Source organism: Pipistrellus hanaki (assembly GCF_964339955.1).
Source record: "Pipistrellus hanaki genome assembly, chromosome: 2".
In the NCBI taxonomy this organism is placed as follows: Eukaryota; Metazoa; Chordata; class Mammalia; order Chiroptera; family Vespertilionidae; genus Pipistrellus; species Pipistrellus hanaki.
The window spans coordinates 125,780,481-125,807,011 of NC_140504.1; the positions used below are offsets into that span (position 1 = coordinate 125,780,481).

At 42.6% G+C, this 26,531-nt stretch overlaps 1 protein-coding gene across 1 annotated transcript; it reads left to right on the plus strand.

The window, feature by feature from the left end:
* Positions 1-1,197: 1,197 nt before the first annotated feature.
* STMND1 (stathmin domain containing 1) lies at positions 1,198-25,127 on the plus strand. The gene is made up of 5 exons (XM_084871352.1): positions 1,198-1,388; positions 11,152-11,332; positions 16,102-16,253; positions 23,950-24,081; positions 24,647-25,127. The coding sequence occupies exons 1-5, from the start codon at positions 1,308-1,310 to the stop codon at positions 24,929-24,931; spliced, it is 831 nt and encodes a 276-aa protein (XP_084727478.1). The 5' UTR covers positions 1,198-1,307; the 3' UTR covers positions 24,932-25,127.
* The last annotated feature ends 1,404 nt before the right edge of the window (positions 25,128-26,531 follow it).

The window sequence follows — 26,531 nt, forward strand, 5'->3', positions numbered from 1 at the left end:
TGTTCCCCAAATACTATTTATCCCTGTTTCCACTCTTGATTGACAATTTTGTAATGCTTGTTGCTCAATAAGTATAATGCTTTGATTTGGATTTTATCTTTTCTCGTCTTCAATTTTAGTAAAGAAAAGTTGACAGACAACATCATCCAAGCAATAAGGAGAAAGAGTGGAATGCGTTTAAATACTATAAAGTAAACAATAAGCATCTTATAACAGAGTTGACCATCAATTTCCGTGGAAGGATCCAACAGTATTACATTTCCAAGAATCCTTGCTGGTATTTTCCTAGGTGGATGCCTAGAGGGTCTGAGTCAGGCCACCAGGTTCCTCGTCACAGATCCCTCAGTTCCCCCTTCTACCCATCCACCCCCTACACACACACACACACACACACACACACACAAATCTAAGTCACTCAGTCTCGCTGAGCCTAAGTTTGCAGCTTGTCAAATAAACGTTTGGTCCATGATCTGTAAAATCCCTTTTAGCTCCTTTTTTTTTGTTTTGTTTTAATTTTTTAAAATAGAATAAAAAGGAAAAAAAAATCCACGAAGGAACAACTTGATGCTCATTTGAGCGGTGCCTGGTCTGCCTTTTTTACGCATTACGCCCTTTTAATTTAATTCTCTGAGAGAAATAGGCATATCCGTGCTATTTCCTAACAGCTCATTAAGTACCTTTTCCATAAAAATGACTCGCATGACCCATTTCCCGGCTGCTGAGCTGTTTATGATCCTAAATTTCTGGATCTCTGTTAGCGTGACGGGCCTTTCCTCTCCGGTGGCGGCCCAGTGACACAGCCCTCTGGAGCTCTCCAGGGAGCCTTCGCTGCCCGCGGGTCCCCAGAGCTGCTTCCACCAATCGGACTCCCACAATCCTCTCTCTGCGCAGTCCCCGCCGAGTCTGAAGCTCAGAGCCAACAACTCGAGGGCGTGGTCTAAGAGAGAGAAAATAAAGTCCACGCAGGATGCTTATGATTATGATACTTTAAACGCTAACTCGGCCAGCAGCTGGCCCTTGCCTCGGTTCGTTTTGGAGAGCGCCGCGGTTTGCAGACGCCTCCTGTCTTCCAGTCTTCAGTTACAGAAGTCCCCTCGCCGCCCAGTTCCCAGGTTCCGGTGATTCGGTTTATTATGGCAACAGTTCCTGGCAACTGCTCAGGTGCCCAGCGCCTCCTGCAGAGGTGCTGGAGGTGGAAGAGGCGGAGGCGCTGGGAGCAGGGACCGAGGTGTAGGGCGCGGGTTGCTGGGGCGCGGGAACACGGCCCGGAGCGCGGGGGCGCCCGGCCGAGGAGCGCGGCGCGCAGCATGGGCTGTGGACCTTCCCAGCCAGCTGAGGAGCAGAGATTTGTCCCTGCGCCGAGGAGGGGCTGGGAAGAGGGATTCAAGGTAAAACAGGGGGGGGGGAGGGGGGGGGGAAATCGGTATAAAGCCTTTGCCTCGCCTGTGGGGAGCTGAAGTGGGCTGGAGCAGGCCTGCTGGGGCTTCCAGGGAATGCGCGGTAGGGTGGGCAGGTTGGGACCAACTGTATTCGGCCAGTATTTAACTGCGGTCTGAATCGGGATTCTTGCTGCTTTAGGACCAGCTTTGAGAGAGTTTTGTGTTTCAAGAGCTAGGGAAGGCGATCACACCCCCAGGCAGAGACAGGAAAAGTGACATGTGGTGCGTTGTGCACAGAGCTGGGGTTGGAGGTGATGCTCAGGCGCAGGTGAGGGTGCCTAGAGCTGTGTGGTTTGGTAGCTTCCGGAAAGTGGGCCCTTTGGGAATTACTTAGCGCTGGAAGGGATCTCACTTGCCTCTGAGGACCCTGAGGCCCAGGGGGTGGACGACTTGCCCAAGGCTGCACCGCTTGTCTGGGGCAGAGCTGGAGACAGAATCTAGTGTTCTAAAGTCTCATTCAAAAACTCTTTCCTCTCTCCCTGGAGGTTGAATCCCTCTTAATTCTTCTGGAGACAGGCAGGAGAATTTTTCCAGGGTGCAGAATGGAGAGATGGGTTGGTCCAGACAGAAATGAGGTCCATGACTTCTTCCCATCCTCACCACCATTAAGTTTCCACAAACTAAAAACTCACCAAGGTCCCTTAGAGAGGGGTTACCCAAAGATAGTTATCATATAATTTATCATCAAAAGCAGGATACTTTTAAGAGTGAAAGGGAACACTAATAATAACTTTGCCCAGTCTGATCTAAACCTTTCCTAAAGAGCACACACTTCCTATCCACCGGCACTGTGTAAGATACTATTCAGTGCGAGTTACAGCACCCAGTCTGTGTGAGGCACACCTACTGGACTACTGGAGTGAAAAACAAACAGGGTCTAGTGAAGGCTGAGACTCAGGCATTTGCCTGTAGCCCAGGAGGAGAAGAAAACATCTACTTTCCACCCCAACTGTCACGGGCTGCCTTTAGGGCCCAGTTACCCTTCCTGGGTCTTTCTGCCTCTCCTGTCACCACCCTAGCGGGTCTACTCCCGCATTGCCTCCTATCTTCCTAAGAAAAAGCTTTCTGAAAGTGCAAAACCACTGGCATTTGGCCCCACCAATCTCTCTAATGTCATCCTCTCCTCTCCAGTCCTTCTCACTCATGGACTCCCCCCTCCCCCCTCCAAGGTTGATTCAAGCCAAGAATGTGCAGAGCTCCTTCTTCCAGCCTCATCACCATGCATGTCTTTCCCTACTCCATTCCTCCTTCCTGGAGTGCCCTTCCTTAGCCCCATCCCTGGCTACCCGATGAATTCTACTTATGCTCCAGGACTGAGCCCAAACAAATGTTTGTTCAGGCTTCTTCTCTCTCTTAGATCCATGGGCTTCCTGAGAACAATTTGCTCATCGTTATTGTTACTCAGTATTGCTTTGGACTGTATTCCTACGTAAAGGAATACTTGTTTCTCTTTTCTCAAAATATATATTAAAGTAATTTAAAGTATTAATCCTTTTTGGTACAAAATTCTATTTAATCGGTAATTTTTCTGGCATGATTACATATAAGACTTCAATATAAGAAATATTCAGTATTTATGTTTCTTTTCTGGTCATTGTCATTTGTTCCATTATATGGTTTTTAATTGAACATATTTTTTGTATAGAGCTGGAGGGCACACTAAAAAGCAAGTTCGCAAGTTCTCTGTGTGTCAAATACACTAGGTCCTCCTTGGCCAAGCCTTCCCAAGACCTGGTAGGGTTTCTGGGTTTCTTCTAGAATTTCTTGGCTGAGGTAGTCATTGCCTCTTGTTTGGATCTTTGAACAATCTCCAAATTAGTCTATCTAGATTCTTCTTCCACTAACTACTCCCACCTGCCCTCCATCTTCAGTCTTCTATATGACCTTGAGAGTGATCGTACCAAAATAAAATCTGATATCATCCTCTGCTGAAAAAAAACATTACCAGCCCCTTAGGTAGGCACACAAACCAGGGATCAAGAATGTGACTACGTAGGGTGGACTTCTGGATGCACTACTTGTTGTGTGACTTTGGTCAAGTATTTAACCGCCCTTGCATCAGTTTCCTTATCTGTAATAAGAGAATAACTAATAATAATGATTTTATAGAGTTGTTGTGAAGATTAAATTAATTCAATTCATGTAAAGTTCTGATACCAATGCCTGGCACAGAAAAAGTGCTTAATATTAGTTATTACCATTATTATGATTATTATGATTATTATTATTATTACACTAGAGGCCCGGTACATGAAAATTCATGCACTGGAGAGGGAGTCCCTCAGCCCGGTCTGTCCCCTCTCACAGTCAGGGAGCCCTCAGGGACCGGAGGTGACCTGGCGATCAGGGGAAGGTGATGTCCTATCACACCTCTGCTGCTGCCACTGCTGGAAGCGTAAGCTTCAGCCGTCTGGTTACCTGCACCTGAGGCCAGCCCTGGGTGACTGGACAGCCGCCATCTAGGCTTGCCTGCACCTTGGGCCTGCCCTGGGTGGCTGGGGGGCTGAGGGGACTGGGGGACTCCGGAGGCAGGCTCATGGAGTGGCAGGGCCCACCTGGGGACGGGCCCAGCCTTGCTATGCACCTGCCGCCCCAGTGGGGCTGAGGGGACTGGGTGCCACCATCTTTGAGGGTGTGACAGTCAATTAGCATATTTTCTCCTTATTGGCTGTGGATGTCACCATCTTTGTGACTATGTAAGGGTCAATTAGCATATCCCCTCTTTATTATATAGGATTTACTTATGTAAGATCAAATCCTGAATCCTTAGCATGCCTTCCTAGCCATCAAGCTGTGCCAAATTCTCCACATTCATTCTAATCACACCTTATTTACCACTCATTGTTCCCAAATTTATTCTGTTTCAGTCTCTAGGCCTTTGCCACTATTTTCTCTCCTTTCAGACTTTTCCTTCTTCCTTTTCTTGGCCCACATGCAAATATGTACCCATCTTTCAAGTTGACTCAGGAACATTCTTCTTCATTTCCCTGTTACCATGTGACAGAGTTGACCTTATACCTCCTCTTATCATGTTTCAAAACATCTTTATTGTATGTGTTTCCATGTTTGCTTCCCACACTGAGCTATCACCTGCTTGAGGCCAGAAAATTTGTTTTATCTTTGTATCTCCGTGCTCACTACAGTGCCTGATGCAGACCAGACACTGATGACTGTTTCTTGAGTGACTGCAAGGAGGAAATACAATATTTAACCTGAAAATAGACTTAGAATCAACTCACATATGTACCTCTCTTTCCCCATCCGGAGCACTTGACTTTGGATATAGAATCTGGGAAAGATATGATAATTAATTAAACATTAGCTATCAGAACCATACTGTTTCTTCATAAATTCACAGGGCTGAGAGTTCACTAGTTCGGCAATGTCTTTAAAATTAGATGAATATGTTTGCTTACATGAAATATATATGTTTCTTTGTGGCATGACTTTAAAATTTTCTGAATCAAACTTCTCGAGACCTGCAGACAACCTTAGTCTAAGTGGTGAGAAGTTGCTGCACTAAAATAATGCATAATAAGAAACGATGGGAAACTTCTCATTGGGGAAATCTTCTATATTTGACAAGAAAATTCTTATTTATTGTCAGTTAGAGGGAGATGTGCCAGCAACCAAGGTACATGCCCTTGACCGGAATCGAACCTGGGACCTTTCAGTCCGCAGGCCGACACTTTATCCACTGAGCCAAACCGGTTTCAGCAATTGTCAGTTAGAAGGACTTAATAGTTTAATACTTCTTAAAGTACAATTTTTACAAGGGCATGTTTCTCACTGTTTTTTGAGAGTTGCTATTTGTTATTTCATTCATTAGAATTAAAGTAGAAAAAATAAATGTTGAAGAACAAACTCTGTATTTATGTGGACAAATATATTTATAAAATGCATCTGCCAATAATTTGGTTTTAGAAAGTTTAAGCTCCAAGGAACCTTGATAAATGACTCCCTCCAAGCTGTTTGAAAAAGTTGTTTCCCAAAAGCTTTAGAACACATGTAGTACTTGCAGACCAAACAAAACAAAATCCTGCCTATAGTTAAAATCAATGTTTTTTTTTTTTTTTTTAACACTGATGATTCGTATGTATAGCTGTTTGTTTGGAATTACCAGCTTTTCAGTTTTGTCGAAAATTAATCAATACAATGAAGTATAAAATAAAACTGTTACAAAAATGTAGAAACACACTGAGTCTGTGCTTCTGCTACAACTTCATCTCAGGGAGAAAATGAAACCTCCCACCCCCTCTAGGCCCTGCCCCAGGATCAGCACAGATAGATGCTTCTGGTGTGAAACTATATACTCTGCGTGCAGACAGGACAGGAAAACTGTCTTCACATATCCCCAAGGCCTAGGTCTAACTACGTAGTTTGTAGATATCTCTGGTCTTTGAACTATGTCTATTCCCAAGTCTAAATTATGAAAATGGGTTAAAATTTCCAAAATGTGTTGCACATAAATAAGATATTTGAAAGACATTCTTAGTTTACAAAAGAGAAAAAAACTTAAATTTATGCTCCAGAACCTGAAGGCTTGTATGTGTTATTTTATGCTGAAAGATTGTGTTTCATCTGCTACAGCTTAAGTTTTGGCCACTAACAGAGCTTGTAGACACATTATCTCCATATATAAAGAGCCAGGATCGTAACTTCCACAAAGACTGAAGGCTCCACCAAACGCCAGGCTGCGCATGCAGCAGGCAAGCGGGCTGATCTGCTGACCACTTGAAGAAAGAGAGGGGCAGGGCTGATCAACAGTGGCAGTGGCTGCTGATGAGAACGGAAGAGAATAGCAGGGTGATCAGACCCAGCTTCTCTCTCCGGCCTCGCTAGCAACCAAACCTCTCTCTCTCTCTTCCAGAGGTCAGCAGTTCAGCCAATTGCCAGCAGCCTGGGGCAGCTGCTAATCAGCCTTGCCTTTATGATCAGGCCTGGAGATAGGCCCAGAGATGCTGCCTGGCATAGAAACCAACCAATCAGAACCAAGTCTGGGTGAAGTGCAAGGAGCCAATGGTTGCCTAGGAGGCGGAGCTTTTGACACTGACTGGCATAGAAACCAACCAATCAGAACCAAATCGAGGTGAACTATGAAGGCAGAACCTAAGGCTGGGGCTGAGGAGGGATTTTAAGGGCAACAGCTATTTGGTGTAAGGTGTAAGAAAGTGATTCAATTTTTTAATGACCAGTTTGGCAGTATAGTGTATATGGCTGGCTATCAGTCCAAATATAGGGATTATGTGTTTTTGTCTGCCAAGAGCATCTCCTCCTGCTGAAAAAGTCCCCCCATCCCCCCATTTTCCTGAGTGGCCTTACTCTACAGGGACTGCATGGCAGCAACTATAAAGAAAGACAGACAAAGAGAGAGAAAGTACATAGCTGCTTTCAGGCTTTCTTCTGGTGCCAATTAATATTTCAGATCCGTAGAGCTTTTGTTTGCTTACTTTGTTTGTTCAGTTGGTTGGTTTTTCCTATCTTCCCATGCAGTTCTGAGCCACAGACACATTAATCCTCAACACGACAATCTAATGTTGGCTTAGCTGGAGTGATCATGTTATGTAAACAGGGTGGTAGGATCTGTGAGTCTCCCTACCAACAGAGAGAACCCCCTCTCTGAACTGTAAGGACCTGAGGGTGATGGGGCGGCCAGAACCTCCTGATTCCTACGTAGCCTCTGAGGGGCTTCGAATGTTGGAGTACTTCTAGACAGTGGTCAAACGTTTAAAAAATGTTGTTCGATTTTTATTGTAGAAATACCAAGTTTCATGCCAGTGTCCTTGCTTTTTATTTACTCTCCCTGTTTTAAAGAGGTATGTTTTCTGTTTAGTTCCTAATTTAGAGCCAGAAGGGACCTCCTGCCTTCACACTGAAGCCCGTGGAGGCCTATCACCTACCTTTCTTATATTTCTGGGCTCACCTACTGTCCCCATTTTTACTGTCGCTGTCTTAGCTGGTATTTAATCAAATCTCACATGGTTAATAGTAGTTGTGCTGGCTTTCCCATTTTGTTTCTTCCATCCTTCAATTCTTGCCATTGCACTAACTAAAGAGTGAGCTTTCTAAAAAACACAAGTGATCATTTATTTTCCTTTCCTACATGACAGCCCTGCAAGGGATCACTCTTGCACTCAAAATAAAATCAAACTCCTTTACTCATCACAAAAGATTTCCCTTCCGCACTTCAGCACCTACCACTTTCTACTTCAATCTGTTTCTGCTAGAGTGGACACACAATAGTGCTTCATGCCCTGACTTTGTTCTTTTTCTTCTGTCTAAAGTGACCTTTCCTCTTTACTCTCTAGAAATCCATTCATGAAGACCCAATTCAAGCATTCTCCCCTTTAACACCTTCAGCTACAGCCAAACAGGTAGACTTGTGTCAGATTATGCTACAGAGGGCAGGGGTTGGAGGGCGGATCCTGAGGCCTTTTGAAGACTCGGGGGGAGGAGGAGAACAGCCCTTGGCTCAAAAGTGAAATCACTGACAGAAAGAAGAATATCCAGAAGACACTATTCTGTAGAAGGTGTTTATTTTCCTGTTTCTTCTTAGGTTAATGAAGAGACTTCCTCTCTTCAGTATGTGTCTTAGATGAGAGAATACGTTGGCTGATAACAGCTAAAAGCTTTTATTACATGAGAAGTGGGAAAGTTGCAAACCAAGCAATACAAGAAAAGCCAGCACTGGGAGAGAGGGGTCACAGTGTTAGAGGAAATATGAGAAGTGTTTTCCTGAACAGATTCAGTGTTTAAAATATGCCTCTTCTAAAAATAAATTCCAGTTCTTTAAATTGAATTAATTGAGCATTTCTCTTATTTTTCTTCCTTCGCTGTAGAGCTATGAAACACTTGATACCAACCAGCACTTGGGAATCAGTGGTGTGCTAAATCACAGTTAGCCCCTTTCACACTGTGCTCTGACCTATTTACAAGCAGAGAAACTGTGGTAGGAAGAAATAGGCATCCTTAAAAGGAGAAGGTGGGACTGTAAATCAGCACAGGGTTTATGGAGGGCCTTCTGGAAACATGTATTGATATAAAATGTGTATATTATTTGATCTGGCATGTCCACATCTAGGAGTTTATCCTCATGGGATGATTGGGAAAATTCAGGCTGTTACATATGCACAGATATGGCATCACTGTTCGTTAGAAACAACCTAGGTGTCCTTCAGTAGGATTTGGTTAAGTACATTATGATATCCTATATAATAAAGAGGTAATATGCAAATTGGCCATCACCTCAACACTCAAGATGGCTGCCCCCATGTGAACAGAAGATGGCTGCCACAAAATGGTTGACAGAGGAGGGCGGTTGTGGGTGATCAGGCAAGCAGGGAAGGGCAGTTGGGAGGGACCAGGCCTGGAGGGGAGGGCAGTTGGGGGCGACCAGGTCTGCAGGAGAGGGCAGTTGGAGGCAACCAGGCCTTCAGGGAAGAGCAGTTAGGGGTGACCAGGCCTACAGGAGAGGACAGTAAAAGGGGATCAGGCCTGCAAGGGAGGGCAGTTAGGGGTGACCAGGCCAGCAGCAGAAAACAGTTGAAGGGGACCTAGGCCAAAAGGGGAGGGCAGTTAGGGGGAACCAGGCCTGCAGGGGAAGGCAGTTGGTAGGGAAAAGGCCTGTAGAGTAGGACAGTTAGGGAGGTACTAGGCCTGCAGGGGAGGGCAGTTGGGGACAACCGGGCTGGCAGGGGAGGGAAGTTTGGAGCAACCATGCTGGCAAGGGAGGGAAGTTAGGAGTGACCAGGCCAGAAGAAAAGGGCAGTTAGGGGTGACCAGGCCGGCAGAGGAGGAAAGTTGAGGGCAAACAGTCTGGCAGGGGAGCAGTTAGGCATCAATAAGGCTGGCAGGGGAGTGGTTAGGGGGTGATCAGGCTGGCAGGCAGGAACGGTTAGGGGAAATCAGGCAAGCAGGCAGGCAAGCAGTTGGGAACCAGCAGGCCTGGATTGTGAGAGGAATGTCTGACTGCTCATTTAGGCCCAATCCAGCAGTCTGACATCCCAGATTGGAGAGGGTGAAGGCTGGGCTGAGGGACACACACAACCCTGCACAAATTTCATGCACCGGGCTTCTAGTAGTTACCTAATGTACTACAATGCAATCAGATAAATGATTACTTTCTACCATTAAATGTTATCAATTACTCTTATAACTATATTACTTTTTTATTTTATTGATTTTTAGAAAAAGAGAGAAGAAGAGAGACATTTGTTGTTCCCCTTATTTCTGCATTTATTGATTGATTCTTGTATGTGCCCTAATTGAAGATGGAACCTATGATCTTGGTGAATCAAGAGGATGCTACAACCTACTGAGCTACCTGGCCAGGGCTATAATACTTTTTTAATCAGCAAAAACAATAAAGCTAGTTTCATTTTTAAAAATTTTACACAGAAATATCTTTACTTTTCATATTTGACACTTACGAATTTGTTACTTTTTGTATCTTTCAGAATGTCCAACATAACAGCTTGTACCTGATTGATTCATGTTAGATATTACAGTTGACCCTCGAACAATGCAGTGTATTAGGGGTGCCCATCATGCCCCTGCAATGGAAAAAACATGTATAAGTTTTAACTCCCCAAAACTGAATTACAGTCATCCCTTGGTCTACGTGAGAGATTGGTTCCAGGATAGTTCCCCACCCCCATATTAAAACCTAAGGATGGGCCAAAACCAGTTTGGCTCAGTGGATAGAGCGTCGCCCCGCAGACTGAAAGGTCCCAGGTTCGATTCTGGTCAAGGGCATGTACCTTGGTTGCAGGCACATCCCCAGAAGGGGGTGGACAAGAGGCAGTTGATCGATGATTCTCTCTCATCGATGTTTCTAACTCTCTATCCCACTCTCTTCTTCTCTGTAAAAAATCAATAAAATATATTAAAAAAAAGAAAAAAAAACAACCTGAGGATGCTCAAGTCCCTGGATAAAATGATGCAGAACAATGCATACAGCCGGCTCTCTGAATCTGCTCATCCCAACAGAGTATTGAAAATACTGTTTTTGATCCATAGTTGGTTGAATCCACGAATGCAAAGCCTGCAGATACAGAGAGGGCTGACCATATTTATTGAAAAAAATTCTGAGTGTAAGTGGATGCACACAGTTCAAACCAGTGTCATTCAAGGGTCAACTGTATATTAGTTTTCTATGACTGATATAGCAAATTAACATACATCTAGTGGCTTACGACAATATAATTCTATTTTCCCAGTATCGGAGGTCAGAAGCACAAAATCAGTTCTACTTGCTAAAGTCAGGAGGTTGGCAGGCTGGTTTCTTTCAAAGGTTCTGAGGAGGGAACCTTCCCCTGCCTCTTCCAGCCTCTAGGGCTGCATCCCTACATCCCTTGCCTAGTGGCCCTTCCCACCTTCATGGCCCGGCCCACAGCACTTTGTAACGTGTTCTCTGCTTCTGTCGTCACATCACCTTTCTTCCATAGTCAGATCTCTTATAAGGACCTGGTGGTTACATTTTGAGTCCACCTGGACAACCCAGGATAATCTTGCCATCCCAAGGTCTAATTTAATCATATCATGCCGTTTAAGGTAGCATCTGCAGGGCACTGGGTACTTGAGGATACCCACAGATACTAGTTAGTTGAACATCCACAAGTCAAGTCTTGCTACATTGTTTTCGTTTTCTAAGAAACCATTTTCTAAGAAATCTTGACTCTCACAAAACGATTCCCTTTTCCCGTTTTCCCAGGCCGATGTGGGTGTGGCTCCTTCTGGGGAGGACTGCAGACCCCAGCGTGAGGCTGCCCTGCACAAGGACACGGTGGGTGACCCCGAAGGCCTAGAGAAACAGGTCCAGTTGGAAAGCTTACCCGGAACCATTCCAGAAAGTTCCCCATCTCCTACTGGAAGGAACAGAAGAATAAATTTAGGTAAAAGCCCCCATTCATGTTAATCTCCATAAAATAGTGTTTCTCTAAATGTATCTCATAGTCTGTGTTTGGTGGCCAGGGAGTGCTCTAAATGGTAAGGTCCCCCTCTCTAAGACATTAGAATTTAGCCTGAAATCTCCATTATGCGAGTAAATAATGCTAGCCATGAATCTTCCAGTCAGGGAGTAATTAAGCCATCTTTTTCCCCCATTAACTAAGAGGCTTATCGGTGGTTGGTAATAGGCCTTAGGAATAGAAGTTGTATGAGCTTTGGTTAAATTCTTTTAAACTGCACTTTGCTACCACTTTTTCAAGGGAAAGTACTACATTTGAAAAAGTAAATAAAACCTGCCTCAGCTGTTTCCTCTGTCTCTCCCCATCCAAAGTACCAGCAAATCTACAATGAAAGAATCTTTCAAAATATAAAGAAGTAATTATGACCTCGTGTGCCCTTTGAAACAGTTTGTTTCTAAATATTTTTCTTACGGCGTGTTTTCACTTTACTTCAGTTACCCCCTGATGCTGAGATGAGAGCTCTTATTTATATTTTATCAGCCTTTGAAACAAATTGAACTTAACAGGCCTCAAGGAAAAGCACTCTCTTTTATTTGGGGCGAAAGCTTTCATTTCATTTTTCATTGCTACAGATTCTTCCCTTGGTACAAGTTAGAATTAGAAAATAGGTAGGATATAAATGAGATTCTTTTTCTTGGACTTCGTGCACATTCAGGTTATTACAAATTTTGCATTTGCCCTCAACTTGCTCAGAGACAGGGGATGCAGTGTAGGGGCAGCCCTTCTCCACCACACTCATCACCACCCCCCACCAAGCACCCCCATCTTCCCCCACCCCCACCCCCCACCACTGAGGCATTGCACCAGCACATATTTTTTTCCTCTCTGAAATTCAGCACGTATTTTTTTTCTCTGAAAATCCCTCCTACACTGCATCATGGATGCTCAGTATCTATGGTGTTAACAGACTGGAGGTTAACAGGAACCTGGGTGGGGCCTGGAACAGTCGGCCTGCCAGCCCTACACTGTTGAAGCAGGATGGGGAGGACCACAGGGGAGCAGGACAGTGCCACAAGGGACCCGCGTGGGGAGGGCGTGAACTACCAAAGCAGATGTTTCCAAAATGTAGCATAAATTAGGTCTCAAGAAAGCTCTTACCACAAAATGAGTAGGAACTGTGTCCTAAGCTTTATTTTTTAATTTCTTTATTGATTAAGGTATTATATATGTGTCCTTATTCCCCCATTACCGCCCCCCCCCCCCTGCCCACTCATGCCCTTACTCCCCTGTTGTCTGTGTCCCTTGGTTAGGCTTATATGTATGCATATAAGTCCTTTGGTTGATCTCTCCCCTTTACCCCCTCCCTCCCCTGCCTTCCCAGAGGTTTGACGTTCTGATCTATGTTTCTCTGTCTCTGGATCTGCTTTTGTTCATCAGTTTATGTTGTTCATTATAATCCACAAATGAGTGAGGTCATGTGATATTTATCTTTCTCTGCTTGGCTTATTTCACTTAGCATAATGCTCTCCAGTTCCATCCATGCTGTTGCCCTAAGTTTTATATTCATTCTCTACCCAATCCCCTCTCTCCTACACACAACCCTCTAACCACTAAGAAACCTGCCAGGGCAAAAATTTCAAGTTTTACACTAATATTTTTCAAGTATTTCCCATGGAGGGGAGAAAACACTTTGTTATTTTGAATAATTTCAGATTCAAGAAAAGCTTCAGAAAACAAAGAATGCCTATATTCTTTCATCCAAATCCCACAAATGTTAACATTGTACCACATTTGTGCTTCCATAGTCCTCTCTGCCCTCCGTTCCTTCTTCCCTCTCTCCTCATCTCATGTACAAGTATATTTTTTCTGAGAGTAAGTTACAGACTTAAAGATAATTTACTCATAAATACACCAACAAGTATTTCCTAAAAACAAAGACATGCTTTGCAAAATCCCAGTACAAGGTTCTGAGTCAGGAAACTGCCATTGGCACAGCACTGCTATCTCATCTACAGACCATACTCAGATTTGTCGATTGTCTTACAAACCTCCTTTATACGTGTCTGGTTCAAGAGCTAATTCAGAATCACATGTTTAATTTAGTTGTCATGTTGTTTTAGTCTCCTTTATTCTAGAACAATCCATCTGCTTTTCTTTGTCCTTTAAAACCCTGATATATTTGGAGATAGAGACCATTTATTTTGTAGAATGTCCTCAGTTTGTGTTTGTCTTATGTATTTCCTCATGATTAAGTCGAGGTTATGCATTTTTAGCAAGAATGTCAAAAATTATAGCTGAAACTGGTTTGGCTCAGTGGATAGAGTGTCAGTCTGTGGACTCAAGGGTCCCGGGTTCGATTCTTGTCAGGGGCATGTACCTTGGTTGCGGGCACATCTCCAGTGGGGGGTGTGTGCAGGATGCAGCTGATGTTCCTCTCTCATCGATGTTTCTAGCTTTCTATCCATCTCCCTTCCTCTCTGTAAAAAAATCAATAAAATATATTTTTAGGAAAAAAATCATATTGTATCCTGCTAGTACATCTAATCAGGAGGTATGTGATATCTGTATTTTACTTTTTTTGTAGGTTGTGTGTTTGGGGGCCCTGCAAAATTTTTTAGTGCTGTAAAATTCATCAGTCTTTTCTTTTACTGAATCTGGATTTTGAGTCACTTAGAAAGCCTTTCCTCACACCAAGGTCAAAAACAAACTTGCCCATGTTTTCTTTTCTTTTCTTTCTTTTTTTTTTTTTTTAAAAAAATATATTTGATTGATTTTTTACAGAGGGGAAGGGAGAGGGACAGAGAGCTAGAAACATCGATGAGAGAGAGACATTGATCAGCTGCCTCTTGCACACCCCCTACCGGGGATGTGCCTGCAGCCAATGTACATGCCCTTGACCAGAATCGAACCTGGGACTCCTCAGTCTGCAGACCAACACTCTATCCACTGAGCCAAACCTGTTTCGACTGTTTTCTTCTGTGGCTTCACTTTTTATACTCATGCTCATGAAGAATTTCTAGTGGATAGAGAAAATGCTAATGTAAATGTTCCACTGCATAGGAAACACAATGTGTGATGGCACATTTCTAAAACTAAAATTTTACATAATAACAATTGTGATCTCTGAATGGTGACAGAATGGACATTTTTGTTATCTTTTTTAATTCTTTTCTACACTTTCAAATTTTATGATGTATTATTTTTATAATCACAAGGAAGTACAATGCTATTTTTAAATATTTCCTCAAAATTCTTCAGTATCCCAAGAAATAATGAAAACTGGTCAGAATGACTTGACAGAGTCCAAGGATTTCTGTATAGGTTAACGATTGTAAATGTCAAGTCAAATACTTCAGTGGATTCAGAAAAGAATGGACTGAAATGATTAAGATAATTTCATTGTGTTAGTGACAGGTGTCCACAATGACATTCTTTTTAGAAATATCCTGAAAGAGAAGGGAACCATGACAAATGGGAGCCGTGTACTTGGCATGTTTGGAAAGAGTGCAGTGAGGTGGTAAAGAACATGACTGATGAAGTCAAACAGACTTGAGTTAAATTCTAGTTAATTTACTTACTATTCTGGTCACCTTGAGCAAGTTAATTAACCTCTCTCATATCAGTTTTTTTTTTTTTTTTAGTTTTTTTTTTTTTGTAAAATAGAGTTAATAATATCTCTCATATAGAGTTGATGTTTGATTTATATGTTATAAAACAAAGAAAGTACTTAATGTAGTCCCAGGTTATACATTTTCATGAAAGGATTCCACCTGTAATGACCCACAGGTTGAGAACTGCTAGCAGGGTCACCTAAGACCATCGGAAAACACAGATATTTACATTATAATTCATAACAATAGCAAAATTATGGTGATGAAGTAGCAACAAAAATAATTTTATGGTTGGGGGTCACCACAACATGAGGAACTGTATGAAAGGGTCGAGGAAGGCTGAGAATCACTGCACTAGATGAATGGACTTGGTTACTATCCAGACTTCCTGATGGTTACAAAATAGAAGATAGCTCATTTCTGAAGACTCCCTTTGCGTGTTTGTTTTACAATGTGAAGCTGTAAAATTGGATCCTTGCTTGTTTATTTCTGTAATTGAGTGATTTGTAATGGGGGTTGTCTCCCCCAAAGTTTACAAAAGCTCCCCTATAAACTGTTTCAGTGCCATTTTTAGAATTACTAATAAAAATTTAGCTGATACCACTTAACTCCAATTCTGATGAAGTTCAAAGACTCTTTTCAAAAAGGCATGTAGACTTAGCAGCATGGTGTGATGGTAAACTCAGAGTTGTAGAACTAGAAGTCTCTTGACGACACCGTGCTGTTTATCTTCTGTATACAAAGCATAGAAACCAACTGCAGCTCAGAAGAGTCACCAAAGAACATCCCATTCTTAGCTGTGGCTTAGCTTCATAATTAGCGCAGCGAACCCATGTAGCTGTACCAAATGTACAAGTGTTGTTACAACAAAAAGCCTGTACATAGCAGCACATGAAAGACTTTTTGTTATGTGTATATGGAGTCTGCTCAGTAAACAGTATATTATGTTGATGTGTATCCACTGTTAGAACAGTAAGAGTTTGAACTTCAAAGGATTCAAAGATTTATAATACAAACAGATATTTAGCTAAGAGTGTTGAGTGTAAGATTTAATTAAGTAGCATGACTTGTATGGCATTCATTAGTATTTGATTGATAATCTCTTCAAGCTTAAATTTTGCTTTTTTCCCCCCCCCTTGGAAGACTTAACAACCAATGGATTAATCCATAAACTGCAACCCCTAGAGAATCGAGAGCGACAAAAGTCATCAGACATCCTGGAGGAATTAATTGTTCAAGGAATAATACAAAGCCATAGCAGAGTATCTAGAAATGGAGAATCATACGATGTCATGGCAAGTAATTTTATAATTAACTTTAGCTTATAGTTAAAAATAACAATAGAATATGATTGATCACAAGTTATTTCCAGTATATGCATCTTATAGTCACAGTACAGACAGCATTCATCTAAACCAGTTTTTTCTCCCATAAATTCGCTCACCTTTCTGCACACTCTCCTTCACTATGGATTCAGAATTGCCTTAATCATTAATGTTTGATGAGTTCAATAAAGCATACCTTGGGTTTTATTAAATTTGAGGCATAATAAGCCCCATTGAATAACATGCCTCATTCTTTCAGCAATTTTTATTAAGCATTGCCTATGTACTAGGAACTGTGAATATAAAACTGAATTCTGACTTATCCAATAAGAAAATAAGCCTTAATACCAAAGCTAAACCAGATAAGCTTATATATTTATATACACAGTCTAAGGTGTCAAATTTGAGAAAATGCAGTTATAGAAATGGGTTTCCTCTTATTTCTCTTTGTTGATTCATCTTGACTAATCTATCATTGCTTTTCCCTTAATGTGAATAATATATTTATTCTGATTTTAACTTATTGTGGCTTAACTTTTTAATAAGTTCTGTACAAATTTGTGAAGAGGATAACAGGTTTTGTTGATGCTTTTTTGTTCTGTTTTGTTTTCTCCTTTGTTTGTTTTATAAACCAATGCACTGAGACAGCACCAATAATCCTAGTGCATAGGCAAAAGAAAGAAGATAAAAGAAGAAATAACAAAGAAAAGAAGCCTGAGGAGTGGGGGGAGGGGGGGATGGATGGGAAAGAAAAAAAGAGACAGAAATGGTGACAATAGAGTCCAGAAAAGATATCAATGACTTGTGTTGTAGGGAAAACAGTCAGCTGGGAATAAAAAGACACATTATTTAAATAGAGTTTGCACTTAGGCCAAGTCACTAAGTGTTTGAATGAAGGTAATTTTCTCTTCCGTTTAGGAAATGCTGAGTACTCGTGAATAAAATCTAAAGTGGCATTTTCTTTTGAAGAAGAAAAATAAGCCCTGTACAAAGTATTTGGGGGAGGTGGGGGGCGGGGGGGGGAATAAAGAGATTGCTAAACCTTACAAATTATATTATCAGGCTGCCAATAACGAAGATATGGGGAAAGGGGGAGGTAAAAATGAACCATAAAATGGAAAATATAATGTCAACATAATGACAATTTGCATTTCTACAGTAGCACAATCCAATTTTGGAGTACCTTGTTTGAAAGTACCAAAAACAATGCATCTTTAATACAGAAAGAGAGGACAGACTTTTTTCTAGCTGTAGATGAGTCTTGAGGGTGGGGGTGAGAAAAAAATGAAGGTGTGTTAAAAGAAAAAGACAGGAGAGCAATCTGGAGGCGGATAGACTATGGAAATGTCGAGTAGCTAAGTGACGCCTTCTTAAGGGAAATGCTATGGAACTTTGATGTCAATATCAACAGGAATAGCATTAAAACATTTTCTAGTGATTCAAACGCCAGAGATGAATGAGTTCAGACTCAGACCTTGCAAAGGCACCAACAGAGTTAATTAAAATGAGCCATATCATGAAAAGATGTCTCTTTAAAAAAAAAGAAAACTATTCACTTGACTTGCAATAACATCATTAAGTGAGCCAATGATGAAGGCTGTTTTCATATTCTATAGAGATGGAATGGTGGTCAGGAGCATAACTGGAGTGTTCTCAGGATTTAAATGTGACAGGACTGCAGAGATAGGCAAGAATAATACAGCTCTTGTGTGTGTGTGTGTGTGTGTGTGTGTGTGTGTGTGTGTGTGTGGTGTTGTGGGTTTTTTGTGTGTTTTTTTTTTTGGGGGGGGGGGGGCAAGGGGGCGTGTTTTGTTTTGATTTTGCTTTGGAATTGGGCCAAGAAGCCCTGACCTGAGATTTACAACATGCCGGCAGTAATCCCTACCTGACCTTTTATTGCCTAGTGCAGTGGTTCTTAACCTGGTTGCACATTCAAACCACCAAGGAAGCTTTCAAAATCCCAGTGCCCAGGCTCCACCTGGGACCAGTGGCTGGGCTGGAAGCTCCGGGGATTCCCATGGGCAGCCCAGGCTGAGAACCACTGCCCTGCAGTTTCAACAAACATGCACACATCCTCCCACTTCATCCTAGAGCTGGGAAGGGTTGAAGCTTTTTTTAAAAAAAATATGTTTTATTGATTTTTTTTATAGAGAGGAAGAGAGAGAGAGAGAGAGTTAGAAACATCGATGAGAGAGAAACATTGATCAGCCACCTCCTGCACACATCCCACTGGGGATGTGCCCGCAACCAAGGTACATCGAACCTTGACTAGAATTGAACCTGGGACCTTCCCAGCCTGCAGGCTGACGCTCTATCCACTGAGCCAAACCGGTTTTGGCAGGGTTGAAGCTTTTGAAATTGAAATCCCCCAGTCACTGTGAAGAGAATTCTGAAGTATTCCTAACAATATAACATATTAGCAGTTATACCTTAAGATTATACCCAGGAAGCATATGAAAATGAAGGAGAGATATAATTGCTCATTGTCAAGGGAAAATCTCCAATTCATGTGTAGTTAAGAACAGAAGTGTGTCAGGCACCAGGTGCCTTGTCTAATTTAAGGTAAGGTATAAGGCCCCTGAGAAAAGATGAGAGTTAAACTTGAAGGACTGAAAGGAGAACCATATTAAGGATAGAAATATTATTAGATAGCTGATATTTTAAGTATCTAATATTTAATAATATTTTTAGGGAGGGTGGGAAACAAATGATAAAAATTGGCTAAAAAACAAACCAGAGTGAAGGGAAACCAAAGGGGATGTTAATGTCTTTAGTTACGGTGATGTGATAAATCCAGTCAGACATGTAAACACTATTTCTTTATTGCTTAAAAAAACTTTTTAAATATTATGGGGCGGGGGGGGGGAAGAGTAATAGATATGAGAATACTTTTAGAAACAAGACTTATGTACACCAATAATATAATTAAATACAAGGGCATTTTAGACATAGCCAGGTTATCTTTAATTAAGTTATCATTTAGAGTAACATATAATAAAAGATCTGAAAGATGAGGGTCCTTTGTCTATCTTCTGAATCCGGGACTCCGCTGTGAGCCATTTTCTCCAGAAACCCACCACAGAGCCCCCTTTTGCCTTTTTTTTCTTTCTTAATTTTCATCTTTTGCTTGTTAGCAGCTATTACAGCAATTCCATATTGCCCTCTGGATAATCTGCCTTCAGGCATATTCATACTAATAGATGTTATGTTCACTCAGACAAAATATAATGATATGTAAGAAATATAATATTTAGAAACTAAATATCAGACTAAGTGAATCAGTATATGTTAAAACATTCTAATGAGACATAACTGGTTGTATTATGTGTGTTGGTGTTATGCTCACATGTAAATGCTAGAGGCCCGGTGCACGGACTTTGTGCAAGAGTAGGCCTTCCTTCCCCCAGCCGCCGGCACCAGCTTACCTCTGGCACCCAGGACCCAGGCTTCCCTTGCAGCCCCAGCTTCAGCGGGAAGGTCGTCCGGAAGTACATCTGGTCTGATTAGCATATTATGCTTTTATTATTATAGATGTGTTTGGATTGGAATGTATCTCTTTAGAGAGATGTGATTGGTTCTCATTTATTCACATAGCTATTAACCACTTTAGGTGTTTTTCATCCCATACTTTTTTCTCCCTATCGCTTAGGGTGCCCTGAGTCTCCTACATAAGATTCTGAATTTTCTATCAACTCTTCCTGTCCCTGGTCAGAATTTATTCCCTTCTCAGCAACTTCTCTACTTGGTAACCTTTAGTGCAATTAGGGTGTTTGTCCACATTGCATCAGTCTCTAACATTATTTGCTGAGCCTCAGGGGGACTTTGTTGAGGAGGAAGTCACTGGGTAAAGACCAATAATGCCAGCTACAGCCCAGAATGGCCTTCCCCAGGAGGTCTAGCAGTGACAGAGCAGGAATGATACATCTCTTTCCAGAAGCTTTGGCCTATTTTATGCACAAGGCTCCAGTGTGGGGCCATAGCCAAGGTAGGTTCATCTGTAGGTCAATAGTTAATTAAGGAAGCTCTGAGGAATACACAGTGGATGCAAGAAGTAATATTATACAGTTTATTGGCTGGGGAAAAGACCCAAATCTTATCACAGCATCTTAGGACATGGCAGTCCTCCAATGGTGTTCTTAAAATTATGAAACTAGTAACCTCTATAGGGATTTTTTAAAAATGCATTTTTATTGGTTTTTAAAGAGAGAAAGAGTGGGTCATGGAGAGAGAAAAGCATCCATGAGAGAGAAACATCAATGGGCTGCCTCCTACATGCCCCTACTGGGGATGGAGCCTGCAATCCAGACATGTGCCTTGACCAGGAATCAAACCTGTGACCTGTCCGTGCCTGGGAAGATGCTCAACCAACGGAGCCCCAGCAGGCAGGGCTCTGTATGTTTTGAAGTTGATTTTTCAAATTGTTTCTATGGGAACAACTCTCTAAGTGTAGTGTGATCTTTGTCGTCGTTTTTAAGTGCCAACAGTTGATAAATTCTGACTTCCTAACATTCAGTGGTAAAGAATACAGATATTTTCCCTCAGTTCTTTCAATACTTTCACTTAAAATGTCAAACTCAGAAAAGGTCTCGGGCTGCACAGGTAGGATTAACTTCCAAAATGGGGAGGAAGTACATGATTTTATCGGCATCATTTTGGAATAGAGGCACAGGAAAAGCCCACCCACACGGGAAATCCTAAATTCCCTCAGAACTCCTGATCTGATTATTTTAGCCAAGTTTCAGACTCCTATGTAAGCTTCCTTCATAGGGTCCTTCCTTTACTATCTCACGTCTTTTAGCTCTATGACGGAACTCCCCACAAAACCTGTTTTCATACTGACTTCACCGTATCTCTAGTTGAACCTCCCTAGCAAATAGGTCCCTTTTTCAGCCTATGGCTTTTGCCAGTAGGAAGCCCACAAACCATTGTCATAAAAATAATACAGTAATGGGGAAGGGGAAGTTCCTTTGACAAATATTCCAATTTTTTTATCTGCCCTTTTGTTTGTTCTTTTGTTTTGTTAAGTCTCATCTGAGGATATTTTTTCCATTGTTTTTTTTTTTTTTTTTTTTTTTGAGAGAGAGAGAGAGAGAATGGAAGGGAGGGGAAGAGACACAGAGAGAGAGAAATATCAATGTGAGAGAGACACATTGACTGGTTGTCTCCCACACGAGGGGGACTGAGGTATGTGCCCTTGGCTGGAATCAAACCCTTGACCCTCAGTCTGCAGGCCAACGCTCCAACCACTGAGCAAGCCAGCTAGGACCGTCCCAGTTATTTGTAATGAACCACTCACCACATAAAACTTCTCAAGGCTGTAACCGAGCCAAAACTTAGAGAAATATTTCCCCTTTAAAAGGCTTTCTGAGAACCATAAATCTTAAAGCTGGAAGGAAGCTTGGCCATCCCAGCCCCCTCATTATTTTTACATTTGAGAAAACTGAGCACAAAGAGTGAAGGTGCCTTGTTTCAGGCCACACAGTAAGTATTAGTGGTAGGCCAGGGGTTAAAGCCCAGCCCCTTGCCTGTTGGCCCTGAGATTCCAACTCTCATTCCTCCCTATTGTGACAAACGCTACATCTTGGTTATGATTCCATGTGATGGGGGGGGGGGGGGGGAGAAATCACTGTTTTCATCAAATGAAAAGTAAATTGCACTTTTAAAAAATATATTTTTATTAATTTCTGAGAGGGAGAGAGATAGAAACATCAATGATGAGAGAGAATCACTGATGGTCTGCCTCTTGCATGCCCCATACTAGGGATTGAGCCCGCATGTGCCCTGACACTCAACCACTGAACAACCCTGGCCGGCAAAAATAATTTCTATTTACAGAGTGGCTAAGATCCTCTTCTCCTCCCCTCCTTAAAAAAATAACCCCATGAAAAAGTATTATTAAACCTATTTTACAAATGAGGAAGGCAAGCGTTACAAAATTTAATGCCAAGCCACACCATGGCTGAGCCAGGATTCAAACCCAGGTCTTTCTGGTGCCTTTTCTGCTATGCTAAATTGTCTCTCTTAGATTCATTTTCTCCATACTCCAGTATTGCAGTCTAACAAGACAGTTTTTTAGATATTACAATGGATATCAATATCTCTTTTGTCTTTAAACATCTTTAGAGAAATTATCTATTCAGTTCACTTTATAATGAAACCTTGGAGTTCATTAAGAACTCCCTCAGTCTTAATAAATCCATATATAGTGAGCTAAAAAGACATCCATATTAAGTGAGGAAGGCAAATTGCAGAGCAATGTCTGTGGTATAATCCCATTTATGGCTGACTAAACATTACAGATGTACATGATCAGAGGCCACATGGACCAGCAGAGTATTAGGAGATTATTTATGTAGCATTTAAATTTTTTATAATTAATGTATGCTATTTTAACCCAATTTTTAAAAGAATAAATGTGAAAACTTTCTTTATAAACTCTTTACAACAATGTGACTTTTTTTGAAGCTAGAAATTGTCATTGGAAAGCCATTATTACTGCTTTGAACTGTTTAAAGTTTTGTCATTCATATGAAACAACAGTCTGGGTGCATGAAATTCCAGTGCAGTTATGGTCCCTAGGCCCAGGGCCTGTGATCAGGGCCTTCTTCCCAGCTGCCCACCACTGGCCCTGCACCCCTCTGCCACCCACCCCCGGTTCCCCTTTCACCATCGGGTAACCAGTGCCTGACAGCTGGGGGAAGGGACCGAGAGGACAGCTGTTCCCACCAGCTCACCGGCCCCACCCCCACCACAGGTGGCCATCAGGCAATTGGAGCTTGCCAGCTGGGGAAAGGGACCAAGAGATGACTGGTCCAGCGGTTAGGGTCAATTTGCATATTATCCTTTTATTATATAGGTTTGAGGCCTGGTGCACTGGTGGGGACCAGTTGGTCTGCCCTGAAGGGGGTCCTGGATCAGGGTGGGAGATCCCGCTGGGGGTGGGGCCAGCGGGGTGAGGGGCCACCAGCAGTTTTCAGGCAAGCCATGCCCCCAATCAAGGTGGGAGTCCCCACTGGGGGGCAGGAAGGACTGGGCGAGGGGCTGTGGGCATTTTGCAGGCCAGCCATGCCCCTGGCTTTGTCAGGAAGGTTGTCCGGTCTATCTGGTCTAATTAGCATATTACCCTTTTATTAGTATAGATGGGATGGTTTTTTTCTGCTGTCAATGTGACAGTTGTAAAGTACCAACATCAAAGCCCAGCACAGAGTTGCTGCCCAGTAATGGTTAATTCTCCCCTCCCCGTGACCAGAAATACTGGGAACTAATCTCCATCCCAAATGAAAGTCATTTGTAGTTCATGCATATTATAAAATCATCGGGTTTAACTTTATACCTTGCATCACAAATTCATTACTCATCCACTACCTTTTGCTATTTTGTGTTTGTTCTCAAGTTGTTGTTTTTTTGTTTTGTTTTTTTCCTTCTCCTGAGTCCTCACCCAATTTCAGAACATTAATGCATTCTTCTATGGGTTTTTTTTGGTAATAAACTGTTGTTGTTTTTTTCTTTAGGACTCAGGTTTATTGTTACCAGTTTTCATGTTGTTTTTTAAGTTGGACACTGTAAAGTTTAGATTTTTAGGTTTCACATTTTAAACTGGGTTTATTTTACCTTTGGCCTCTCTTTGCCAATGAGATCCTCCATTTTAAAAAGTGTCTTCCTCCAGGTAAACACGGTTGAGAAGCCACTGAGAAAGCCACCCGCCAGGCTGAAAAAACTCAAGGTCAGAAAGGAAGTAGCAGATTTCACAATGAAGGACATAGAGGAGAAGATGCAGGCGGTGGCTGAGCGCAGGAAGGTACCTGGGCTGGGGTGGGGCGGTGCTGCCCGCTGAGATGAGCCTTTCCTTTCAGCAGCGCTTAGCCAAATTGTGTGGATTTGTATCATCTTCCTTATCTGTATGCTTCTTATGCTGTATGTTTAATTTTTCTCGGTGGGGCGAAGACATAAGGCAATCTCTTGAAAATGGTTGGTTTCATCTAAGGAAGCAATATCCAATTCTCAGAACTAAGTGTGGACTTCTCTTCATATGATAAAAGAAAAACTTTAGTTGGTGCTAAGGGGTGAGGGGAGGTGTGGGGAGGTAGGAGAAAGGGGAGAGGAGGCCTGACAGACCTTCGCAGAGCTCCTGCAGCCCTGCACAAGGGCCCCCATATCCCTCCCACAGTCTTTCCCACTGGACTAGAAGCTCCATGAGGGTAGGGAGTGTGTCTGTCTTCTTCAACAGTAATTCCTTAGCGTGGGTTTATTAAATGACTAGATAATGAAATTGGGAAGCCATAAACGTCAACTACAGGCAATATTAATGAAAACAAAGAGGACATTGTCTGGACTCTTTTTCATTCTTCAATTCTGCCTTTCAGACAAAAGAAGAAGAAATGAGAAAGAGACTGCGGAGTGACCGACTTTTGCCTCCTGCCAATCATTCCGACTCAGCTGACCCAGGTGGGGCTAAAGTTCCATTTGCCAAAGGACTTAACCCTGTGAGTTCCGCCATGTTTGAGCCATGGGACCTGCAGGGAGGAAAGCTGTTGAAAAGAAAGAAGAGCAAAAGTGATGTTTCCTCAAATGATAGAGACTACAGTTATGAAGGCATTGGCGGTGTGGAGTCAGACATGTCCTACAACCAAGAAGAGGACATATTCTAATAAGCCATTGATGTGAATTCTGTGAAAAAGCATCCATTTCTCCCTGTCATGCCATGCTTTGTATATCTTACCTTTTCCTTTGACTGCCTGGCTTCACGGTCTAGTTAGCTGAGTAAGTTAAGTGGCTAATGGTTATGCTAGCTTCACAGAAAGGAAGATGCGACTGCTTTCAATATTAAAAGTTGGCTTCAGACTTTGTGAAAATGTCTTTATTAGTCCCTCCAGCTTACATTAATGCGTTTGTGCCCAATGAAACCCTTCCTTTGTCTTCCTGTCCCTTGGCTGTGTCCACCCTCTGAGGGTCCTTTAAGACAAATTGCATGAATCTTGTCAACTGATGACTATTGGCACCAATTCAGTTCCAACAGGAATCCCAAATTTGGGGTGCAGTAAAGAAGGAGACTTTATTCGGTGAAAAAGGGCTCAGCAGTGATAGCACTGCTGTGAGAATGGCAGGGCTCTGAGGCAGCCCTGGAGCCAGGCCTCTCTCCAGCTAGACAGCTCTGCTCTGCTCCTTGCTGGTCTGCTCCTCTGTGCTTTGGTTTGTTCTGGCTAATTCGGTTTCTACCCGTCTTCAGTCTTTGGTGGAAAGAGAAAGTACACTTTCAGAGCCACAGAGGATCTGCATTATAAGGACAGAAGTCTCCACTACTAATCTCTGATTGGTCTGTCCTCATGCAAATGAGGATGCCACATCCTTGCAGTTTGATTGATCCAAAGGCACTGTCCTACTTGGGCAGAATAGGGCCACTCTGGTTGGTCAGAGCTGTATAGCTCCAATTTGTGGGGGAAAGCTTCAGTCCTATATAATAAAAGGCTAATATGCAAATCGACCAAATGGCAGAACAACCAGTCACTATGATGTACATTGACCACCAGGAGGCAGATGCTTACCACAGAGCTGCCCCTGGTGGCCACAAGGGGAGTGCCACTTAGTCAGAAACCAGACTTACAGCTGGCAAGCACCTCCAAGGCAGTGCTAAGGACAGTGTTGGGAGTGGGCCTAAGCCAGCAGGGAGACATCCCCCAAGGGGTCCCAGACTGCAAGAGGGCACAGACCAGGATGAGGGACCTCCTTCCTCTCAAAACACTCTCCCACCCCTCACCCCACAGTGCATGAATGTTGTGCACCAGGCCTCTGTTGGCTGAAATAAGATTCCAGAAACTTTTTAAATAAGGGCTGGCCCTGAATGCAGAAATACAGTGCAAGCAGGCAGTTCAGTGCAGAGGCAGGCAGCTCAGTGCCTGCACTTCTCCCTGCAGTGCAGTTTGTGTGAGAGGCCCTTGTATGGAAATGGCTGCTAGACTCTGTTGTAAAATTTGAGCCTATTAGCCACCAGAATCCCTTCTTAGTAGGTGTCTTCTTTCTCAGGGTTCATAATCTATATTATGTACTTTAATGATCTGTATACTCGATATATCTGGCCAGTACCTTACTTCCCTGCAGGCACTCTAGGCTGAAGAACTTGGGGGCCCTCATCCTATTGTAATTATACTTTGATTCTTCCCCCTTTCTCTTGCCATCCACATCCAATCAATTATCAGGTCTATGAGTCTACATTCTAAGGCTCACTTGCATCCATTTTCATACTTTTCCCCT